The sequence below is a fragment of the Salarias fasciatus genome, chromosome 20 (genome assembly GCF_902148845.1).
Source record: "Salarias fasciatus chromosome 20, fSalaFa1.1, whole genome shotgun sequence".
NCBI classification, from domain to species: Eukaryota; Metazoa; Chordata; class Actinopteri; order Blenniiformes; family Blenniidae; genus Salarias; species Salarias fasciatus.
Window position 1 is genome coordinate 1,553,783 of NC_043764.1, and position 23,181 is coordinate 1,576,963.

The window sequence follows — 23,181 nt, forward strand, 5'->3', positions numbered from 1 at the left end:
CTTTTTAAAGCTCTCCAGAGGTAAAGTGAACCTAAAAATTATGATCCAACCAAAAAAACTCAGGTTTCATCTTAACATAAAGCAAATAATCAAAGTGTTGCTTTTTATGACCTGAAGATAAACAAATTTGCTCCTGACTTGAAACTGTAAGTTGCTGCCCTCAAAACTTTTAACTGTGTAGTTTCCTATGTGATGAGCATCATGACATTTTCTGATATTTTCCAGTTAACCTGGTCACTGTGAAATCTTCACATCCACCCAAATTCTAATAAATACAAAAAAAAAACCTCGAAAGGAGGGAAGGTTTAAAAAAATGTCTAAAATACAAACATGTAGAAATGAATAGTAATGATGAATGATGTGAACTCAGTTTTACTTGGGTAAATCTATTGTCACACAAAAAGGTCATTTTGGGGATCTACTGCACTGACAGCAGTTGTTGGGTTTTTGGCAGTTAAACATCGATACAGCTGAAACGTATGTTCTTGGTCTAAAAGGCTACATTGTTGGATGCTAATATAGTTTTATCAACTTGACAGACTGTTAAAACTACAATGTTCCATGTTCCTGTGTTTAATTAAATAAAAAAAATGATTGATTTTGACATATCCAGTGAAACAGATTGTTATAAAGCTTTTTGGTGGCATTTTGGAAAATGAAATTTCTGCAATGCAAAGAAAGTGGGCTTGTTAATGAAAGTTGTGGCACTCGGGTGCGGTGCATTGGTGAGATCAATCATGGATGAGGAAGTGCAACAGCTGACCGAGAAGATCGATGAGATATTAGAATACAAGAAGAAGAGAAATATATGGGATGAAGGACAAACGAGTGGCCCGTTGTTGATTTTTGATGAGAAAGTTATGGAAAAGTCTCTTACTTCAGCAGATGTGATACAAGATGCTCCAAATCCCTGAGGACATCCGGTGGGCTTTATTAAATGGTGGACTACAGCTCGACTGTACGGAGCAATGTCAGGCACAGGTGAAAGATTCACGTTGTCAACATTAAAGACCAAGATACCCAGAGATGTCTTGACTGAAAAAATGTCCAACTTTAGAAGTCGATAATGACAGACCGTTAACTGACGAGACTTCACTACGTAGAGGATAAATATCCATGACTGCAGGACAGATTTAAGGAAAACACATCTGGAAGAACTTGAAACATTTCTCAGTATTAGTGCTGCAGTGAGCCAGGATGTAACACAAATACTTAACTGATGAACAGGTGTCCGAATAGAGAAAGACTGTCGGATAGAGCGGATCCTTTCCCGGGGTCAATGATCATTAATGGACTGGGAACACAGGATGCTTATACTTTAAAAAAACAAAAAAATAGCTTCAGAGGACAACAGATGAAACAGGACGACACCAAATCAACGACGATTTAGGGGCCGAGGTTATTCTAACAATACTAATCAAACACTGGCAAAGGTGAAGAAACCTTAACGACACATGCCGTGATCAGAGACTGTGAGCAAAGGAAAAGAGATGAAGCTGAAGTAACTCGACCCACCGGAGGGCCACAAGTGTTGAATCAAGGCCAAACTCAACAAGTACCAAACAAACATTACACCAGAGCAGAGAGCTGTTTCCTTTCTGTGGAGAAAAACTTCTAAACACCGAAGAGACCGACAGTATCGGGACGCTGACCGTAATCCAATAATAATGGCTATTCAGACACAAGTTTCAAATACACAAGTAGAAATACCAAAGCTTTGTTTCGACGTTAAAGGGAAACCTGTACGTTTTCTCATGGATGCAGATGCTTTTTTTTTTCTTGTATTCGTCGGCAGGAGATATACTGTCTGTTAAGTAATGACACTGTTCAAACTGTCAGCATTATCAGTGTTTCCCCGAGGACTGGCCCCTTTGGGGGGGGGGGGGGGGGGGGGTTAGGTGCGTCGGTCGTTGTCACCATCGCACAAAAACTCGAAATAAGGAATTTCAGTCATAATATGTTTTAATCACAATATAACATCTCTACATAATACAGAAAAAAAAACTCACAAAATAAATTCTAATAATGTTTTTTATCTCTATGAAGTTTCATCGCGGGTCCCACTTCCCTTCATTCTTTTATCATTTTTAACACTCCGACACACTGAGAACAACAACAGCTCGTGGCCCCGCTGTCCGGTGGGAACTCCCCCGTGGCGCGTCACGGTCCTCAGAGGAGCTTCTTCTTCTGCTTCCTCATTTTAACATAATGGTAGGGGAAACACTGGCCTGGTGTCCCACCAAGAGAACCGCTGGCAAAACTGTTGCGGGTTGAGATAGATGGTCAGAAATTTCAACATGTGTTTGTGATTTAGAAATGTTCTCCACTGTCATTATTCGGGGGAGATAAGCTTTCATAATTAAGATTAGATAGAATTTGTGGTCCAGAGGGGAGTAACAGTAAAACATCACAAAAAAACAACAAATGGTAGAACAAAAATGTCACTGTTTGGCAGAAAGCAGCCTCTGTTTGGCTAAAATGTTGAAGTTGAGACTCGACTGTTCACAATAGAGGGAGTCAGAACATTGGCTTCCTGTCAAGCAGCTGTGGCATTGAGAACACTGCAAATGAGACCAGTGGATAAAAACCACTCTCAGGCAGAGTAGTGAAGAAGGATGAATTAGAAGAAAGTCCACAAAATAGTGTTTTGTCTCTCCCGAGGGACTGATGTGCACGGAAATATCGAACCTTTTATCTGTGCAAATGATCATGTGGACAGCGACAAAAATGCTCGACCTTTGTTCCCAATGTCTTCATAGACAACCAGACGATGAAGAGAACAACCAAAATGTCATCGTTTGGTCGTATGATGAGGACACTTCAATTTTTTTTCATTAAAATCCTGCAAAATTCAACTAAAGCGGAAGTTCAGTTGGATGACACAGATGTGTTTTTACAACCTCCGTCAGTTTTAGCGTGTGTTGTGTCTCAGTGGACGCAGCACGCAGACCATGCAGGATTGTTGGACATGGAACCTTATCAAGCAACAATTAACGATGCAAAATGTCCTTTTAATGTTGAACAGCACTCTAAAAAGTAACTCAGAGAAGCTTCTAACACCACTTGATTTAATACATGGATCCATGTAAAAAATTGTAATTAGTTGATTTTGATAAACGTTCTGAGGTCCAAACTTATTTTTTTCAAGTTATGAAAAAATTCAAATGTTCTTAATTACATCAACTTCATTTTGGTTGCAGTTTGAACTCAAAATTCATTGTTGATGGGTTTAAAACAAAATTCAAGTTGTTATAACTTCACAAACTTGGCTTGATAATTTCATTTTGTCAACGTTGACTTCACAATTTGAAGTTCCCCTCTCGCCACACACCATGCCGGGACCAGCTGGACGGCGGGTCAGCAGGATGAAAAACCTCCATACAAGCAGCAATTTATTTCTAGTAGTTCCAGTGGGGTCAGGACACCGCTTCACCGTGGTCAGTGTTGGTCACAGCATAAAGGAAACAGGCTCTTTGAAGAATTTAACAATGATGATGGTAGTGCTGCAATGCATCATGGGAGTTTGGGATAAAATATTCAAGATTTAAACATTGATTTCATGATTTGTTTCGATGTTCTGATGTTAATAGTGTTATTGATAGTTGTGTTTACTTGTGTTCTTGTTGTTCAGTTAATCTAAATAGTTTAGTTACTTTTTTTGTCAAACCTGGAATGAGGAGTATTGAGCGTTTAATCTGCTCCTGCTACTCCGAGACTCCTGGAGTCCAACACAACAGTTCCCATTTGCCTCTGAGCTTATTAAAAGCCTGCGACTGGCTGTGCAGAATCAGTCGGCTTCGGCGATGACAGCATCGTATTCCCAAATAATCACAATATTAAGGTTAACAAAAACTGACAACTTATTTGAGCGATCAACTTAAAAATCTTGCATTTATTAAGTAAGCAGTACTTAAAATAATCTTTGACTGATGACAAAAAATGAATTCACCCAGCGTAATAGAGTTTGTTGCTTCAGTGTCATTTCTAATGAGGTTGCTGCAACTTAAAAAAGACTAATGCAAACTGTTGCGTTGATTTTTTTTTTTTTGAGTTTAGACATTTCTTTTTAGAGCGAGTATCCCTGATCAAAGGACAAAGAAATGGGGATTAAACCAGTGGTTCAATCATTGTTGTAACAAGGAGTAATTGTGCCATGTGTGTCTCTGAACAACACACCAATAAATCCCATTTTGAAACCAGGAACGAAGAAGTACAGCTTTACACAGGATCTGAGAAAAAAAATGACGCATCATTCCTTTCACTCCAGCTGAACCAGATGGTTCCAATACAGCCAGAGCAGAATGGTGCACAGCTGTGGATTTGTGTTCTGCTTATTAAAATACCGTATTGGCTGATGTTCCCAGCAGGCCCTGGTCGGAGGACCTCAGGGACCTGCTGGGAACGCAGGGCTGTAACAGATCTGTGATGTGGAGCGGTGCCTGGCCGTGCAGAGCTCTGGACGTCACCACAAGGACTTTATATTGTATCCGAGACTTAATGAGGAGCCAGTGAAGAGCAGATAAGACTGGAGTTATGTGGGACCTCCTGGGGTCCTGGTCAGCAGTCTGGCAGCGGCGTTTTGGACCAGCTGCAGGCGATCCAGGGACGCTTTGCTGAGGGAGGTTAACAGCGAGTTGCAGTAATCCAGGCGTGAGGATACAAACACATGGATCAGCATCTCCATCTCAGCTTGAGACACAACGGGCCTCAGTCTGGCTGTTCCTCAACTGGAAAAAGCAAGAACGGATCAGAAGTTTCACATGTTGATCCAGAGTCAGAGCCTGGTCTACAGTGACACCTAGAATTTTAACAGAAGATTTAATCACGGAGGTATGGAGACATAAACCATCTTTGATCCTGGGGACAAGACTTGGAGGAGCAGAGATAAGAAATTCAGTTTTATCAGAGTTTAGCTGCAGAAAGTTATTAGCCAACGTAGCAATGCTGCGGGGTGAGAAGGAAAAATAAAGCTGGATATCATCAGCATAACAATGATAAGAGACACCTTTAAACTGATTAATTATTTGCCCAAGAGGAAGCAAATACAAGGCAAATAGAAGTGGACCAAGGACTGAGCCTTGGGGCACACCACAACGGAGAGGTTCAGATGAGGAGGCGAAGTTACCAACTGAGTCAGAGAGGCAGGACGAGAACCACTGCAGGCTGTCCCCGTCCCCCCCCCCCCACTGACCACGTCTCTCTATCAGCACCGTGGTCCACTGCATCACGTCCCCGTCACCCCCCCCCCCACTGACCACGTCTCTCTATCAGCACCGTGGTCCACTGTGTCAACTGCTGAGCTGAGGTCCAACAGCACCACCACCCAACAGTCTCTGGCGTCGCTGCGCATCAGGAGGTCATCTGAGACTCTAAGGGCCGTTTCAGCAGAGTGCAGCCTTCAAAAACCTGACTGAAACTTATCAAAGATACCGTGATCATCCGGAGCAGCTGTGAGCTGGAGCGCGACCACTTTCTCCAAGATTTCTGACAAAAAAGGCAGCTTGGAGATGGGCCTGTAGTTTAGAGGCAGAGAAGAGTCCAGGTTTGATTTCTTGAGCAGAGGCTGAATGACTGCATGTTTGAAACGAGCAGGAACACAACCAGATAGCAGAGAGGTGTGGATTATAGAGAGAACCGCAGGACCAACTGACCCAAGAACAGCTTTAAACAGAGACGCTGAAGGACATCGAGAGAGCAAGAAGTTTTCATGTGATTAACCACGTCAGAGAGTTGATGCAGGGTTATAGGAGAAAAGCTCTCCAGGACGGACCGCCGAGAGGAACAGCAGCCAGAGGGGGCCGGAGGGGGACGATATTTGATCTAATATCATTAATCTGGCCCAAGAAAAAAGAAAGAAAATTGTCACAATCCTCATCAGAGAATATTGGTACCGAGGGTAAAGCTGGGTAACAATATTACCAACAGTCTCAAATAACACTTTGGGATTACGCCGGTTATTTGACACAAGCCTGGAGAAATACGCAGCTCTGGCTTCCTTCACAGCATTGTTAAAAGACATTAAAAGTTCTTTTAGAGAAAGATAGTGATCATGCAGTTGAGTGGATTTCCATGGGCGCTCAACAGTTTCTCTTCAGCGAGCGAATACTGTCATTACTCCAGGGGGCGGGCTTGGTTGTGGGGGGCCGTCTTGTTTTGAACAGGGCCACGTTATGCAGAACAGTACGCCAATATTCATTGAAAGAGTGCACCAAGGTGTCAGCATCACAGTCCACATCCGAATCAAAACAAAACGCAGCAGGAAATGTTCCTGCAGAGAGGTGGTTAAGGATGCCAGAGCGTCTGGGAGGTCGGCAGGGTCAGGACTCCAGATTAAAAGACAGATCAAATACAGCTATGATCAGTAATACAAAGATCCTCAAGAAATAAAGAATCAATATTCAAACCCAAAGTAAAAACAAGAAACTACATAGTAAAAAGTTTTGAGGGCAGCAACTTACAATTTCAAGTTAGGAGTAAATGTGTTTATCTTCAGGTCATAAAAAGTAACACTTTTGATGATTTGCTTTATGTTGAGATGAAACCTGAGTTTTTTTGGTTGGATCATAATTTTCAGGTTCACTTTACCTCTGGAGAGCTTTTAAAAAGGTCATATAATCATCTGCAGTGCTGCAGACCGCCAGGCGTACCTGTTTGTAGTAAATGTAATATCTAACCCAGACTGTTTGAAAATTGTATGATTGAAAAAACTGTTAATGAGTCTTTTACACTTGCTGCGGCTCCGGCTCATAGAATGAACCTTTGATAACTTCCCAATCATAACCTTTGAGTTTGTATACCGACGGAATGCATTCTGACACCGTAAATACTTTGTCCGTGAAACTCTGTTCATATTTTTTTTTATCAAAGGTCCCTCCCAACTTGGATATTCTGACACCATGGCCCACCTTAAATTCCCCCTTTATTCTTTCTCCTCTTGCCTCATGGTGTCGGCGTGCCGCACAGCTTGCGAAACAGTTGGAGGGTGTTTTCCTTTGTCACATCAATCGGACACAGACATGTTTTTTTCATATTAAACCATTTAGCCAATCACATTTCAGGCATCATCTGTTGCCAGGGTCAAAGACATCTGCCTGAGGCCTTCACAGTCCGTTCCTGACGGCTCAGTAAAGTAAAGTGTCAAACAGACAGTTGCTTCAACCATCGATCACCATCAAGGTGCCAAGTCTTTTTCATCAACACGTTTCTCTGTTTTTTCCTCGCCGAGTAACGACTTCACAGCCACGATCACACTTCTGTGAAACGTTTTATATAAAGTCCAGTACGATACACGCCCAGTTCCCCCTCCGGCATCACGACGCCATCAGACCGCCCACAATAACCAGGTCCTCCCGATTATATCAAAGGAAATAGCCTCTCATTATCCCACATCCGGCCTTCATCACGCCAACTTACGTCAACGGAAATATCTTTGAATTTTCCCACCCTCTTTTCACCGATACGATCGCATACCGGAAGGGCGGGGCACACCGGAAAAGGGGCGGGACTGTGATTTTTCTGGTATTTTTTTGATGATTAAATTTATGTGACGTCACTCAAAGTGACAGAAGGGGGGTTCTATATTCTCTATTGAGCTCTAGAACCTGGTCTCTGGTCCATGATGGGCTCTAGAACCTGGTCTCTGGTCCATGATGGGCTCTAGAACCTGGTCTCTGGTCCATGATGGGCTCTAGAACCTGGTCTCTGGTCCATGATGGGCTCTAGAACCTGGTCTCTGGTCCGGTTGTATCTTGGCCCGTCGCCTGTTGGAACACCAACATCATGTCTGCTCCTGGTCAGGAGGTCAGGAGGTCAGAGAGGAACCCGGGTCCGGTCCGGTCCTCAGGTCTCACCGGGTCTCTGTGGTTCTGTCTCCAGCGGCCCCCTACCTGGTGAAGGAACCGCGGAACCGGCAGTACGCCCCCGGAGAGACGGTCCGGCTGGACTGCCAGGCGGACGGCATCCCGACGCCCCGGGTCCACTGGAGCATCAACGGCCAGCCCGTCGCAGGTACCGGCCCGTCGCCACGGCAACGGCAGGACCACACCGCAGCGTCCATGGCGGTCCACTAGGTGGCGCTGTCTGGTTCTGTGATGAAAGCAGAGAACGGTACGCTCGGAGAACACGGCTCCTCTCCGTGTTCTCAGTGACTCTGAGCACCGTTGTCATGGAAACGGGCCCAGTTTGGGATTCTTCACCTGGACTTGGTTTCCGCGTTGTCGTGAACCGGGTTCCGGTTTTTAGAATCCACCACCAGAACCTGGAGTCCCAGGCTCACCCGGTGTCCGGGACAAGAAGGGATGAAAGCAGCGATCATAGGAAAGAGAGAGAGAGAGAGCGAGAGAGAGAGAGAGAGCGTGAGAGAGAGAAAGACACAGAGCGAGAGAGAGAAAGAGAGAGAGAGCAAGAAAGAGAGTGAGAGAGTGAGAGAGAGATTGACAAAGAGACAGAGAAAGAGAGAGAGAGAGAGAGAGAGAGAGAGAGAGCGAGAGAGAGAGAGAGCCAGAGAGAGAGAGAGAGAAAGAGAGAGAGAGAGCGAGAAAGAGAGAGAGCCAGAGAGAGAGAGAGAGCGAGCACCGAGGGAAGAATGGAGCGTCAGCAGAGTGAAAGGATAAAGGAGTCCTCATTCATCCTCTCATTTCCATCCTTTCATCCTCTCATTCTGTCCCAGAAGGACGTGGACTCTTCAGTGAGACGGAGTGAAGGAGGGAGTGAAGGAGGGAAAGGAGAACAGCCAGAAAAGAGGAACAGGTCATTAAAGAGAGGATAAAGCAGGGAGGAGGAGGCAGAGGGGGGGCAGAGGTCAGAGGTCAGAGGTCAGGATCTGAACCAGCTGCTGCCTCGTCTCCTTGACGACGCCTCAAACTGTTCCGTCACTTCAGTTTGTGTTGATCAAACAGTCTGCCCCCCCCCCCCCCCCCCCCAGACGTGGACGAGGAGCCGCGCCGCAGCGTCTCCGGGGGAACCCTGATCCTGCGGGACGTGCGGTTCTCCGACACGGCGGTGTATCAGTGTGAAGCCTCCAACAAGCACGGCTCCGTCCTGGTCAACGCCTTCCTCTACGTCGTCGGTACGAATCCCACCGGGGGGGGGGGGGGGGGCGGAGGTCTGTCCGGTCTGTCTCCCACCCGCTGACCTCCGTCCTCCGTGTCCCCCAGAGCTCTCTCCTCAGATCCTGTCCTCTGACGGACTGGTCTACAGAGCCGTCCAGGGCCGAGACGTCAGGATGCTGTGTGAGTCCTTCGGCTCCCCGAAGCCCCACATCGCCTGGTGAGTCCGAGACCTGCTGACCTGCTGACCCTTGGGTCACCTGCTGACCTGCTGACCCGGAGGTCACCTGCTGACCTGCTGACCCTGAGGTCACCTGCTGACCTGCTGACCCTGGGGTCACCTGCTGACCCTGGGGTCACCTGCTGATCTGCTGACCCTGAGGTCACCTGCTGACCTGCTGACCCTGAGTTGACCCGGTGACCCTACTGACCCGACTCCAGTGAAAATGTGTCGCCGTGGCGTTTTCCTTTTAGAAAAGTTCCACGTTCAGCGCTCTGAAAACGACGTCTGTTTCCATGGAAACGGCAGGAGCTTCAGTTTCTGTCCAACAGTCTGGAGGAGCGACTGCAGTTCTCATGTCGGTCCACTAGGCGGTGCTGTTTGTTTCTGTAATAAAGCCACACACTCTGGGACCAGGACCAGGACCAGGACCAGGACCAGGACCAGGACCAGGACCAGGACCAGTGTTTCCACCATCATGGACATGCGTCTTGAGCATTTCCCTCTGTTTCCATGACAACTGAGCGTCATCAAAAAACTGGTTCCTCTGATTCCAACCGACTGAGGAGGAAACGGACAAAATACAACCCAGAATGACTGAAGTGTGACTGACTGGGATTGTGTGTCTCTGACTGTCTGTTTCTTAACCCCCCCCCCACACACACACACACGCACGCACGCACGCACGCACGCACGCACACACACACACACACACACACACACACACGCACAGTCTCGTATTTCTGTCCTTGTGGGGACCGTCCATTGACTCCCATTCATGTCTAGCCCCTAACCCTGACCCTTACCCTAACCCTAACCCACACCACAACAAAGCCTAACCCTAAAGAAATGTTTTTGCACTTTTACTTTTTTCAGTAACAACAACATGGTCAAGAAAACACTGTTTCTCCTACTGAGGACCGGAAAAAGGTCCCCACAAGGCACGTCGTTCCACGTTTTGCTATCCTTGTGGGGACATTTGGCCCCAACAAGGATAGAAATACGAGAACACACACACACACACACACACACACACACACACACACACACACACACATCCCACCCTGGAAGCCTGACAGGAGACAGAGAGGCATTAGTACCAGTGGATGTCGCCCCCTGGCGGCAGCAGCACCTAATGACGCTCTGCAGCTCTGATGTCTGCCAGAACGCCTGACGTGTGTGTGTGTGTGTGTGTGTGTCCACAGGGAGGGGGAGGACAGGCCTCCTCTGCTGTCCGACCCCCGGGTGTCCCTCCTGACGGACGGGACGTTGGAGCTGAGCAACGTGAGCCACAGCGACGTCGGCGTCTACAGCTGCTCCGTCCAGACGTCCAACGTGTCCATCAGGGCCCACCTGGAGGTCTACGGTCAGTCCGGGGTCCCCGCCGGGGGCCGGTGGTCCGGCGGGTTCTCCTCCGGTCTGAGGGGAGCTCAGGGTCCTCTGTCCTCTGTCCTCAGACCGCACCGTCATCCTGACGCCGCCGCAGAGCGTCCGCGTCCTGCGAGGGACCGCCGCCCTGCTGGACTGCGGCTTCGTGCACGACGCGCGGCTCGGGGACGTCCAGGTGGTCTGGAAGAGGGACGGCACCAAGCTGCAGGAGTCCACCACGGACGACAAGTAACGCCGCCCCCTGCTGGCCGCAGCGCCGCAGCGCCGCACCGCGCTCCGCAGCTCCGGCGTCTGCCAGAGCGCCTGACGTGTGTGTGTGTGTGTGTGTGTGTGTGTGTGTGTGTGTGTGTGTGTGTGTGTGTGTGTGTGTGCAGGTACACCATCTTTGAGAACAACACCCTGAGAGTGAGCGACGCCCAGCTGGACGACACGGCGCTGTATTCCTGTGAGGTCATCACCGGACTGGACCACGTGGACCAGACCGGGTCCATCACTGTAGTGGGTCAGTGTGTCGCTGTGTGTGTGTGCGTGTGTGCGTGTGTGTGTGTGTGTGTGTGTGTGTGTGTGTCATTCAATCTCTCCTGTTCTCCTTCAGCTCCTCCAGAACCTCCTCACTTCCTGTCGTTGTTAAACGTGGAAGACAGCAGTCTGACTCTGAGCTGGATCCCAGGACCGACAAACAACAGCCCCGTCAGCGGTACACACACACACACACACACACACACACACACACACACACACACACACACACACACACACACGTGCGTGCGCGCGCCCAGGGACGTCCTGACGGTGTCTCTGCCCTCAGAGTTCGTGGTGGAGGCGGCGGAGGAGCAGCAGTCGGGCGGCGGGTGGAAGTGGGCGGAGTTTCGGAGGGTCCCCGGAGACTTCGACCACGCGGAGCTCCGCCTCCGGCCGTACTGCACCTACCGCTTCAGGGTCAGCGCCGTCAACCAGGCGGGCCGCAGCGCCCCCAGCAGGCCCTCCGACCCCCACAGCACGCCGCCCGCCGGTGAGAGGCCACGCCCACCGCCAGGGCCGACCAATCAGGAAGCAGCCTGACAGCTCTGCTCCACTTCCTCCTCCTCTTCCTCAGTACCGGACAGGAACCCCGTCGCTGTTCGCAGCAACTCCTCTGAACCCGGGACCCTCAGCATCACCTGGGAGGTTCGTGTGTGTGTGTGTGTGTGTGTGTGTGTGTGTGTGTGTGTGTGTGTGTTTATAGTCAGAATGAATGAACATAGATGAATTCTGGGATTTATACATAACTTGCTAGAATATTCTGCCCCTCCTCTGACTCCTCCCCTCTCATGACTCCACCTCTCCTGTAACTCCGCCTCTGACCCCTCCCCTCCTCTGACCCCTCCTCTGACCCCGCCCCCTCTGACCCCTCCCCTGACTCGGCCCCCCTCTGACCCCTCCTCTGACCCCTCCCCTCCTCTGACCCCTCCCCTCCTCTGACCCCGCCCCCTCTGACCCCTCCCCTGACTCCGCCCCCCCCTGACTCCTCTGTCCTCCCGTCTCCACCTGCAGGAGCTGGACAGACGTTCTCACAACGGTCCGGACTTCCAGTACAAGGTCTTGTGGCGCGAGGCCGACGGTCCCAACACGGACTGGAACGTGGGCTTCGTCCGGGCCCCGCCCTTCGTGGTGAACAACACCGGGACGTACACGCCGTTCGAGATGGTGGTGCAGGCCGTCAACTCCGTCGGGCAGGGGCCCAAACCGGAGCCGTCCATCGGACACTCTGGAGAAGACAGTAGGTCACACGACTCAAACCCCGTTCCATGACGGCTGAACCATGGTGGAAAAGGAAAACTCTAGATTTAAATAGTGATTAGAAAAGCCATGGCAAAACATCCCAATTCTAGTCAAAAGACATGATCAAGCTCTCCGTTAAAATGTAAATGAAGTGAACAAAGAAAAACATCAGGAACAACATCAGCAGCTGATTCTGACGTTTCAGCGTTCAGATCCTCATTCCTCCAGAAAGCTCCAGAGGAAAAGACTCAAACACTGATTCAAACCACGGAGAAGCAGAAAACTGGAGGATTTTCTAACCGTGGTGGGTATGAATGAGTGAATGAATGAGTGAATGAATGAATGAAGACTGACAGAGTGAATCAGCTGATCTGGCTTCAGTCAGTTTTCTGGGCCTTCTGAGGAAAGTTTTTCTTGTAGAAACTTCTATTTAAGCAAGCAATGAATTCAGCCTTCACACACACACACACACACACACACACACACACACACACACACACACACACGGTGTCCTCTGTCCCTCTTGACCCTCCTGCCCCCCCCAGAGCCGGAGGAGCCCCCCACCGGAGTTTCCTCCAGAGTGATCAACAGCACCGTCCGGCTGAGTTGGAACGAAGCCAAGAAGGTCCGAGGCCTCCTGCTGGGATACAAGGTAGAACCCGTACAACCCGAGAACCGCTGGTCCTGCTGGTCCCCGGGTCGTCTCCCCCAGTCGTCTGATACCGCTTTCCCACTGGCCAAAAAACCTGTTCAAACCCTCTAACACCCACTAACACCCGCTAGCACCCGCTAGCACCCGCTAACACCCGCTAGCACCCGCTAGCACCCGCTAGCACCCGCTAACACCCGCTAACACCCGCTAGCACCCGCTAGCACCCGCTAGCACCCGCTAACACCCGCTAGCACCCGCTAACACCCGCTAGCACCCGCTAGCACCCTCTAGCACCCGCTAGCACCCGCTAGCACCCGCTAACACCCGCTAACACCCGCTAGCACCCGCTAGCACCCGCTAGCACCCAGCTCCTTATGGCAGTGGCAAAGGCACCCGGGTCCATCCACCCTGCAGGCGACCGGGTTTCAATCAGCTCAGCCTGAGCGTGAAAGACAGTCCCAGGTCGACACAGTATTTCCGTGATGACATCGCCGTAGTGTGGCTATGTTAGCGTGGCTACATTAGCATGGCTACGTTAGCGTGGCTACGTTAGTGTGGCTATGTTAGCGTGGCTACACTAGCGTGGCAACGTTAGCGTGGCTCTGTTAGCATGACTACGTTAGTGTGGTTATGTTAGCGTGGCTACGTTAGTGTGGCTATGTTAGCATGGCTACGTTAGTGTGGTTACTAGAGGTGTCTTCAAATATTCGACGATTCGATGATTCGTTCGAAGGGGCCTGATTCGACTGCCAATCACACAGTCGAAGCAAAATGTGGTTATGAAACAAGGACCGTTCCTTTACAGCTGTATGGGGGTGCTGAATGACTGATTTTACACAGCATTGCTTGTTTTTTTTCAAAATAAACAGGATATAAATCCTATTTGATATACATGTTAGCCTATCAAATACACTGTGGATAAATTTACTTGTACTTTTATTGAATATTCTATCTATTCAGTGTTTGTGAATGAACCACCACGGTGAGTGGCACAATCCGATTTGCAGAGCTCCATCACAGAGTAGCATCTTGGTGGTGATTTGGCTTAACTTTAAAAAGCTCACAATGTCGAAAAAAAAAAACAGAACTTCAGACCAAGTCAAAGATGATCCAAAAAAAGTCAAATGCAAGTTGTGTCCTTTCATATCACTCCACAGCAACATGGCGTTCCACCTTAAACGGGTCAGTAGCCAGATAATTGGGCTAATAAAAGACGGTTCTGTTACTCAATTCTCATTTTTAATGCTGACTTTTATTTCGTTTAATTGTAATATTTTAGGTTATTATTATATTATTATTTTTATTTATCTAAAAGGCTAATTCTATTTAATTTAGTGTTTGTTTTTGCATGGACGTTGCGCTGAAACGGACCGACACAGTGCAATTAAGCTTATTTCATTTAATTTGAGTAGATAATGTGAGAAATTGTTTAGCCAAAAAATGTGAGCTAATCTGCAGAGATTATAGATAAATGACATGCTTTAGCCCGTTTGTTAGAAGAGGGTTTGGTTCTGGACATTTGAACTATACTTCATTTGTTTGATGTGTAGTTACCGACACTTTGTTCCAGTCTGTGTTCCAGCTGTGTTACCTGACTGTGTCCCGTTTCGGATTACAGTCAAGTTGGCATCAAGCCAAGTCGGCACAGCCCGGGATACAGTCAAGTCAGCATCAAAGCCAAGTTGGCCTTGTTGGGGGGGGGGGGGGGGGGGGGGGTCACTTGAGAGCCCCCCCCCCCCCCCCCCCCCCCCAGGCCGACTTGGCTTGATGCCGACTTGACTGTATCCCAGGGGCGGTGCCGAGTTGGCCAGGGCCAACTTGGATTGGTGCCGACCTGACTGTATCCCGTTTTGGATATATCCCTGGCCATGAACATGATCGTGAAGTCAGCTGAGGTGGAGTGTAGAGGCCCCTTGTCAAGATCTGGCACTCGGCAGCCCCCCATAAGAGCTTTTATGGACGACCTCACAGTGACGTCAACCTCTGTTCCCGGCTGCAGATGGTTACTGGAAGGGCTAGAGCGGCTCATCTCTTGGGCAAGGATGAGTTTCAAGCCCACCAAGTCCAGGTCTCTGGTCCTCAAGAAAGGCAGGGTGGCTGACCGGTTCCGCTTTGCCATAGAAGGGACACCAATTCCAACGGTGACGGAAAAACCTGTCAAGAGCCTGGGCAAAGTCTTCAACAGCTCCTTGAGGGATTCAGAGTCACTCCAGAAAACCAAGGCTGAACTGACATCATGGCTCGTAGCAATAGACAAGTCGGGGCTACCAGGGAAATTCAAAACCTGGATCTACCAACATGGTGTCCTGCCAAGACTCCTTTGGCCCCTGCTGATCTATGAAGTGCCCATGTCCACGGTGGAGACACTGGAATGGACCATCAGTCAGTTTCTCCGCAGGTGGCTTGGGCTCCCCCGATCCCTCAGCAGCATTGCACTGTATGTCCATTCCACCATGCTGCAGCTCCCAATCAGCGGCCTGTCGGAGGAGTTTATGGTTACACGTGCCAGGGAGGTGATGATATATCGGGACTCCGCCGACAAAAAAGTCGCCACAGCAGGAATCCTGGTGAAAACTGGGAGGAAGTGGAAGGCACAGGAAGCTGTTGATAGAGCAGAGGCAGGATTGCAGCATAACATCTTGGTGGGCAACACGGCAGTGGGCCGGGCGGGACTTGGCAGCTTCCCCAAGCCCCGCTACGACAAAGTCAGAGGAAGGGAGAAACGTCATATGGTTCAAGATGAGATCAGAGCAGAGGTGGAGGAGGATCGGCGGGTCAAGATGGTGGCTATGTACCAACAAGGCGCCTGGACGAGGTGGGACCATGCTGAACAGTGAAAAATCACCTGGCCAGAGCTCTGGAGACTTGAACCCCAGCACATTAAATTCCTCATTCAGTCAGTATATGATGTTCTCCCAAGCCCAACTAATCTGCAGCGTTGGGGCTTAGCAAACACTGCAGCATGCCAGTTGTGCCAGAGGAGAGCCACCCTGGAGCACATCCTAAGTTGCTGCCCGAAGGCCTTGGGGGAAGGACGGTACCGCTGGCGTCACGACCAGGTCCTTTGGGCTCTGGCAGACACACTCAGCACAGCAATGATCAACTGCAGGTACCAGCACAACCCCAAGCAGTTCATCACCTTTGTCAGAGCTGGGGACAAGGTCCAACATCAGACAATTTCTTCCGGGGGCCTTCTCACCACTGCAAGAGACTGGAAAGTCTGAGTCGACCTGGGGAGGTAGCTCAAATTCCCAGAAATCATCCTGGCCACTTCACTCCGCCCAGACGTGGTGTTAACATCAGAGTCAACTAAGCAAGTGGTCCTGGTCGAGCTTACCGTCCCCTGGGAAGACAGATTGGAAGAGGCCAATGAACGCAAGAGGGCCAAATACGCAGAGCTAGTGACTGAGTGCCGGAGCAATGGTTGGAAAGCCCGCTGTGAACCAGTCGAGGTGGGGTGTCGGGGTTTTGCTGGCCAGTCACTATCCCGAACCCTTAAACTCCTTGGAGTAAAAGGGCAGCTGTGCCGAAGAGCCATCAAAAACATCACTGAGGCTGTGGAAAAAGCCTCTAGATGGCCATGGATCCGGAGGGGGGATCCGTGGAGTAGTGGGCCACTTGGACACAAGTCAGGGGCTGACCCCCTTTGATGATCAAAGACCCGAAACACCCTATGACCTCGGGTTCATCACTGATGATGTGTCCAAGTAGCACCTAGAGGTGTATTCAAGAACTATATGTATATATATATATATATATATATATATATATATATATATATATATATATATATATATATATATATAGAGAGAGAGAGAGAGAGAGAGAGAGAGAGAGAGAGATACACACATACATATTAGTGCAATCAGGGCCGGCTGTAGGCATAGGCGCCCTGACGCCCCGACACTCCATGGGCAGGCCCCGCTCCGCTCCGCCAAACAAGATGATAGATTCGTAGCTACGTTAGCATGGCTACGTTAGTGTGGCTATGTTAGTGTGGCTATGTTAGCGTTACAACATTTGCATGGCTATGTTAGTGTGGCTACGTTAACATGGCTATGTTAGCATGGCTATGTTAGTGTGGCTACGTTAACATGGCTACGATAGCGTGGCTATGTTAGCGTAGCTACATTAGCGCGCTAGTTGTTGTTTGTGGACACAGCGTGAGATTTCCTTCAAGACGACCAGCGTTGATCAGAGAGCTTCTCTGGATCCGTGGCGAAGAGGACATCTGTCCACAGAACGGGGACGCTGCTCCGCTGTTTAGCTCGCTGTGCTCCGTCACGCTGATGATGTCATCAAAGTGAGACACCATCAGCGCCGGAAAACGCAGCCATGCAGCTCTTCGCACGAGATCAGACCTGGGTCTGCAGGAGATTAGACCCGGGTCCGCAGGAGATTAGACCTGGGTCCGCAGGAGGTCAGACCCGGGTCCGCAGGAGATCAGACCCGGGTCTGGAGGAGGTCAGACTCGGGTCTGCAGGAGATTAGACCTGGGTCTGGAGGAGGTCAGACTCGGGTCTGCAGGAGATCAGACCCGGGTCCGCAGGAGGTCAGACTCGGGTCTGCAGGAGATTAGACCTGGGTCTGGAGGAGGTCAGACCCGGGTCCGCAGGAGATCAGACCCGGGTCCGCAGGAGGTCAGACTCGGGTCTGCAGGAGATTAGACCCAGGTCCGCAGGAGATTAGACCCGGGTCCGCAGGAGGTCAGACCCGGGTCCGCAGGAGATTAGACCCGGGTCCGCAGGAGATCAGACCTGGGTCCGCAGGAGATCAGACCCGGGTCTGGAGGAGGTCAGACCCGGGTCCGCAGGAGATCAGACCCGGGTCCGCAGGAGGTCAGACCCGGGTCCGCAGGAGGTCAGACTCGGGTCTGCAGGAGATTAGACCCGGATCTGCAGGAGGTCAGACCCGGGTCTGCAGGCAGTGGGACAGGAGGCGGTTCTGGTCATTAGCGGGTCGGCCCGGGGTCTGAGGCGTCTAACCGAGTCATTTCCTGTTTCAGATCTACCTGCGGAGGCTGGGAGCGCAGGAGAGGCGGAGCCGGCGGTCTCTGGAGGAGCGGCAGCAGCAGGCGGAGCAGGAGGAGGGCAGGATGGAGGACAGCAGGGTGGAGGACAGCAGGGTGGAGGTGGTGGGCGGCTCCCAGACCTGGTCCGAGCTGACGGGGCTGCGGCTCTTCTCCCGGTACCAGGTCTCCATGACGGCCTTCAACAGCCGGGGAGAGAGCCCCCCCTCCCCCCCACACTACTTCCTGACCCCCGAGGGAGGTCGGTGCTGAGCCCGCCACACACACACACACACAGACACACAGGCACGCACGCACGCACACACACGCATGCACACACACACACACGCACGCACGCGCGCGCACGCACACACACGCACACGCACACACGCGCGCGCGCACACACACACGCACGCACACACACACACACACACACACACACACACACACACACACACACACACACACACACACGCACGCACACGCACACACATGAAGCAAAAGTTCACATCATGTGAATAAATTCAGCTCTGTGTGTGTGTGTCTGTGTGTGCGCGCGTGTGTGGTGTGTGGTGTGTGTGTGTAGCTCCTGGTCCTCCGGCCTCTCTCCGGTTCGAGAGTCCTTCAGAAAGTTCTCTGATCCTCTTCTGGTCTCCTCCTCTGGAGCCGAACGGCGTCCTGCTGGGATACATGGTCCAGTACGAACATGGTAAGACCTGCACCTTATCCTGGTCCTGCAGGTCCTATCTGGCCCTGTCTGGACCTGCAGGTCCTGTCTAGTCCTGTCTGGTCCTATCTGGCCCTGTCTGGACCTGCAGGTCCTGTCTAGTCCTGTCTGGTCCTGTCTGGTCCTGTCTTGTCGTGTCTGGTCCTGCAGGTCCTGTCTGGTCCATTCTGGACCTGCTTATCCTGGTTTTTCTTGTTGCCCTTGTTGTCCCGGTTTCCCTGTTTGTCCCGGTTGTCTCGGTGCCCCCAGTTGTCCTGGTTGCCGTGGTAACCGCCTCCTGACCCGGTCCCCCTGTCCCCCTGCAGAGGTGGCGAGCCGGGACAGCCTGCTGCAGATCGTGATGATCATGGACCCGAGCGTGACCCACATCGAGCTGGACTCCCTGGACCCCAACAGCCAGTACACCTTCAAAGTGATCGCCCGCACCGCCGCCGGGGACGGGCGTCCCATCGAGCGCAGCGGCGCCACCCTGCTGGACGGAGGTGGAACGGCGGCGGCAGCTCGCCTCTCGCCCCGCCCGGCGGAGCGGCTCTCGGCTTCAACCTGTTCTGTGTTTTCTGCAGTTCCTCCGTCAAATATCACTGTCGTCCCCGGCAACACGTCCTTCAACCTGACCTGGGTTCCCGGAGAACGTGACCGGAACCAAGGCTTCCACTTCCAGTACATTAAGGCCGACGGTAAGAGTCCCGCTGGACGGACCGTCCAGTCTGTCCAGCAGCTGAAGCGCCGTGGACGTCCTGAGAGGACAGGCTGGACGCCCGGTCCTCCTCATCCGTCCTCCGGTCGTCTTTCAAAACAACGTTCACATTTCAGCCGATTCCCAGGCACCGGTCCTCAGTGGTACCGGTTCTCCGCACTTTTGTGTGTTGATAATTGCTAATTTGTTGCTAGCTGCAGGCGAGTCGCTAGCAGATGCTATGCTAGTGTGCTAGCATGCTAATGGTGCTGAATGCAGGAGTCGTAGGTAAGGATGTCCCAATCGGGATTTTTTTTTGCCGGTGAGTCCGAGTCGGAGTCAATACCGAAGCCGAGTCCCGGTCCGGTCAGACTTGCTAGCACTGCTAGCTCCACACTGCTAGCTCCACGCTGCTAGCTCCACGCTGCCGCTGCAGCCAATAGCGTCACAGAAAGAAAATTATGTCATGAAGCATTGATCTGGCCTCCTCTGTGGAGGACAGACCCGCTCTGAGCCGCCGAACTCTAGATCTGATTAAAAAGTCATGAAAATAACTCCGGAACAGGAGGTAACGTCTGATTCCGATCGAGTTTGCGAACACGTGATCGAGCCTGATCTCTGATCTCGTGCTCGGATCGGGACGTCCCTAGTCGCAGCAGTAGACCTGGTTCTTCGCCAGGAGCTTTCTGAGCGAAATCTGTAGCGTGATCCGGAACCTTCCACGAGCCGCGCTGCTGTTTACCGAACGATCGGCGACTGATGGCGTTACGCTCTGCTGCGTTCAGGTCTGGCTCGGAACCCCACCACACACACACACACACACACACACACACACACACACACACACACACACACACAGGGACCAAGACATGGTACCGTTGGGTTTAACGTGAATCGGCACTCAGTAGTACCGACGGAACTCGGTCCCTTCCGACAACAGAACTGAACCCTGGCCCCATCCCGACTGACACATCAGCCAGGAGGAAAAACCGACTGGAAGTTCAAAGGTCAAAGTCTGGCCTCAGTTTCCCTTGAGGTGCCGTGACGGTCCGCTGCAGCGAACGGTTCTCCTCTCGTCCTCTCAGCTCCGCCGGGAAGCGCGTGGAAGGAGTCGGAGGTGGTGAACTCCACCCAGGGCTTCTACGTCCTGACGGGCCTCCAGCCAGGCTCCGCCTACAACCTGATGGTGTCGCTGGGGAACGCCACGCTGTGGAGCCGCAGGGCGGCGACCACCGGGCCGGGTAAGGGGGGGGTGATGATGGTGGTGATGATGATGATGATGATGGTGTTGATGGTGATGATGGTGATGATGTGACCCCTCCCCCCCAGTGCCCTGGGAGGTTCCCGGGGGTTTCGCCGCTCAGGGCTGGTTGATCGGACTCATCAGCGCCGTCGTGCTGCTGGTTCTGATCCTGCTCATCCTCTGCCTCATCAAACGCAGCCGAGGAGGGAAATACGCAGGTAGGTCGCCGCCGCCGCCACCGCTGCCACAACCGCCGCCGCCGCCGTCGCCGCCGTCCCGCTGCCGTGTCCCAGGGCCTGACGGTGGGGGGTCGCTTTGTTTTCACCTGCAGTCAAAGACAAAGAGGACAAGGAGGTGGACTCTGAAGCTCGGCCCATGAAGGACGAGACGTTCGGGGAGTACAGGTACCGCCGGAGCGGCCGGCCACACTTCTTCTTCTCTCCTCACTAATCCTGCAGTCAGACTCAGACTGACGGCCGCTGCTGTTTCCTCTTCCTCTGCTGATCATGTGACTTTCTTCTTCTCTGTCTCCAATGGCTGCAGATCTCTGGAGAGGTGAGGTTTCTCTCTGTGACAGATGTTTGTTCGTACGTTTCATTTACCCTGAGTCACGTTAGGATCCATCTGAGCTTCGGTCCAAAATATGAACCCGACAGCTGAATCCTGCTGTTACGTTTTAACAGTGTAGCACCAGCTAGCAAAGCTAACGCAGCCAGAGCTAGCACTGAAGCTAGTTTTATCCTGTTGACTCAACATTTCAGAAGTAAAACAGTCAAATTCACGGCGGCGCTGATTCGTTTCCCAGCTGAAAGCGAACATTTCCACTCCACTGCTGGACGTTCTCGATACGTTCCACCGAGTTGGACAAACTGAGCAGCAAGGCGCTCTACAAGCCGGCGCTGTGGTTCCAGACCGTCTGTGATGCTAACACTAGCTGTGATGCTAAAGCTAGCTTCAGTAAGATCTTGACAGATCGTGTCCCAATATGGTTAGCTGTGATGCTAACGCAAGCTTCAGTAAGAACTCCATTTGATCGCATCCCGATCTAGACCACCTGTGATGCTAATGCTAGCTTCGATGAGAATTCATTGGATTGTGTCCCGATGCTGTTAGCTGTGATGCTAACTCTAGCTTCAGGGATGGCGCCCTGATGCTGTTAGCTGTGATGCTAACTCTAGCTTCAGGGATGGCGCCCTGATGCTGTCAGCTGTGATGCTAACGCTAGCCGGCGCCGGTCTTCCTGCTGTTCTAACCGTCGTGTTGTCCCGCAGCGACGGTGACGAGAAGCACTCGGGCAGCCAGCCGTCGCTCTGCGGCGACAGCAAGCTGGGCAGCGACGACTCGCTGGCGGAGTACGGAGACAGCGTGGACATCCAGTTCAACGAGGACGGCTCCTTCATCGGCCAGTACAGCGGCCGCGGGCCCGTCGCCCCCGGCAACGAGAGCTCCGGCCCCGCCTCCCCCGTCAACGCCGCCCCGCCGCCACCCATCGCCCCCTCCATGTCCAGCATCCTCAACCGGCCCAGCTAGACAAACACACACACACACACACACACACACACACACACACACACACACACACACACACACACACAAACAAAACAACCAAACAAAAAGGGACAAACCACTCCTGAATCCACTGCCTGCCATGGTACACACACACACACACACACACACACACACACACACACACACACACACACACACACGCACACATGCACACACACGCTCAAAAACGCTCACACACACACACACTCTCTTTCTCACACACACAGTCTCAATACATTCCAGCATGTTTACAGGATGTCTTGCCTTTTCTAGTCCAGGTTTACACACTCACACTCACACTCACACTCACACTCACACACACACACACACACACACACACACACACACACACACACACACACACACTCACACACACACTCACACACACACACACACACACACACACACACACACACACACACACACACACACACCCAGCTCACATGGAGGCCTGAGGTGATGGAGGGTGATGGAGGGTGATGGAGGGTGATGGAGGGTGATGGAGGGTGGTGGAGGGTGACGGGGGGGGGTGGAGGGTCCTCTGTAGCATCCCGGACCGCCGCCTCGCTCTCTGAATGTAAATAGAACCTGGAGATTGTCTTTTTTATTTCATGGCTTCTTTTATAAGACGACTGAAGTTTTTCTTAAAATCTGTTGCTCCGTTTGAGTTTTGTACGGCGGCGCTTCTTCGCTGCAGCTTTTTGTACCATCCCCCCGCCCCACCCCACCCCGGGGTCTCCTGCCCCTGCCCCCCGCCCTCTAGAAGCCCGGGGACGTTTAGCCCAGTAGAGTCGTAGCGCCGACACTTGATTCGTAGCGAGTAGAGAAGATTTTGACAGTTGGGAAATGTTTGTCCGCCGTGCCAGATGTGGACAGATGCTTGTCCCCGGGTGGAGGACGTGTTTGTTTC

At 51.6% G+C, this 23,181-nt stretch overlaps 1 protein-coding gene across 3 annotated transcripts in view; it reads left to right on the forward strand.

Annotated features, from left to right (window-relative positions):
• LOC115408436 (neural cell adhesion molecule L1.1-like) overlaps nt 1-22,447 on the forward strand; it is a 53,392-nt gene extending 30,945 nt beyond the window's left edge. For 2 of the 3 annotated variants that reach the window (XM_030119199.1, XM_030119202.1), the window contains 20 exons: nt 7,876-8,007; nt 8,924-9,067; nt 9,156-9,267; nt 10,473-10,633; nt 10,725-10,884; nt 11,031-11,158; nt 11,252-11,353; nt 11,465-11,668; nt 11,753-11,823; nt 12,190-12,415; nt 12,963-13,069; nt 18,075-18,339; nt 18,664-18,786; nt 19,110-19,286; nt 19,368-19,481; nt 20,566-20,721; nt 20,810-20,941; nt 21,055-21,127; nt 21,267-21,278; nt 21,995-22,447. In XM_030119199.1, the coding sequence (XP_029975059.1) occupies nt 7,876-8,007; nt 8,924-9,067; nt 9,156-9,267; nt 10,473-10,633; nt 10,725-10,884; nt 11,031-11,158; nt 11,252-11,353; nt 11,465-11,668; nt 11,753-11,823; nt 12,190-12,415; nt 12,963-13,069; nt 18,075-18,339; nt 18,664-18,786; nt 19,110-19,286; nt 19,368-19,481; nt 20,566-20,721; nt 20,810-20,941; nt 21,055-21,127; nt 21,267-21,278; nt 21,995-22,253 (2,858 nt within the window). In that variant the 3' untranslated portion in view covers nt 22,254-22,447. The remainder of the gene's footprint in view (nt 1-7,875; nt 8,008-8,923; nt 9,068-9,155; nt 9,268-10,472; nt 10,634-10,724; nt 10,885-11,030; nt 11,159-11,251; nt 11,354-11,464; nt 11,669-11,752; nt 11,824-12,189; nt 12,416-12,962; nt 13,070-18,074; nt 18,340-18,663; nt 18,787-19,109; nt 19,287-19,367; nt 19,482-20,565; nt 20,722-20,809; nt 20,942-21,054; nt 21,128-21,266; nt 21,279-21,994) is intronic. The other variant, XM_030119201.1, reaches the window with a different exon arrangement.
• Nucleotides 22,448-23,181: the final 734 nt, after the last annotated feature.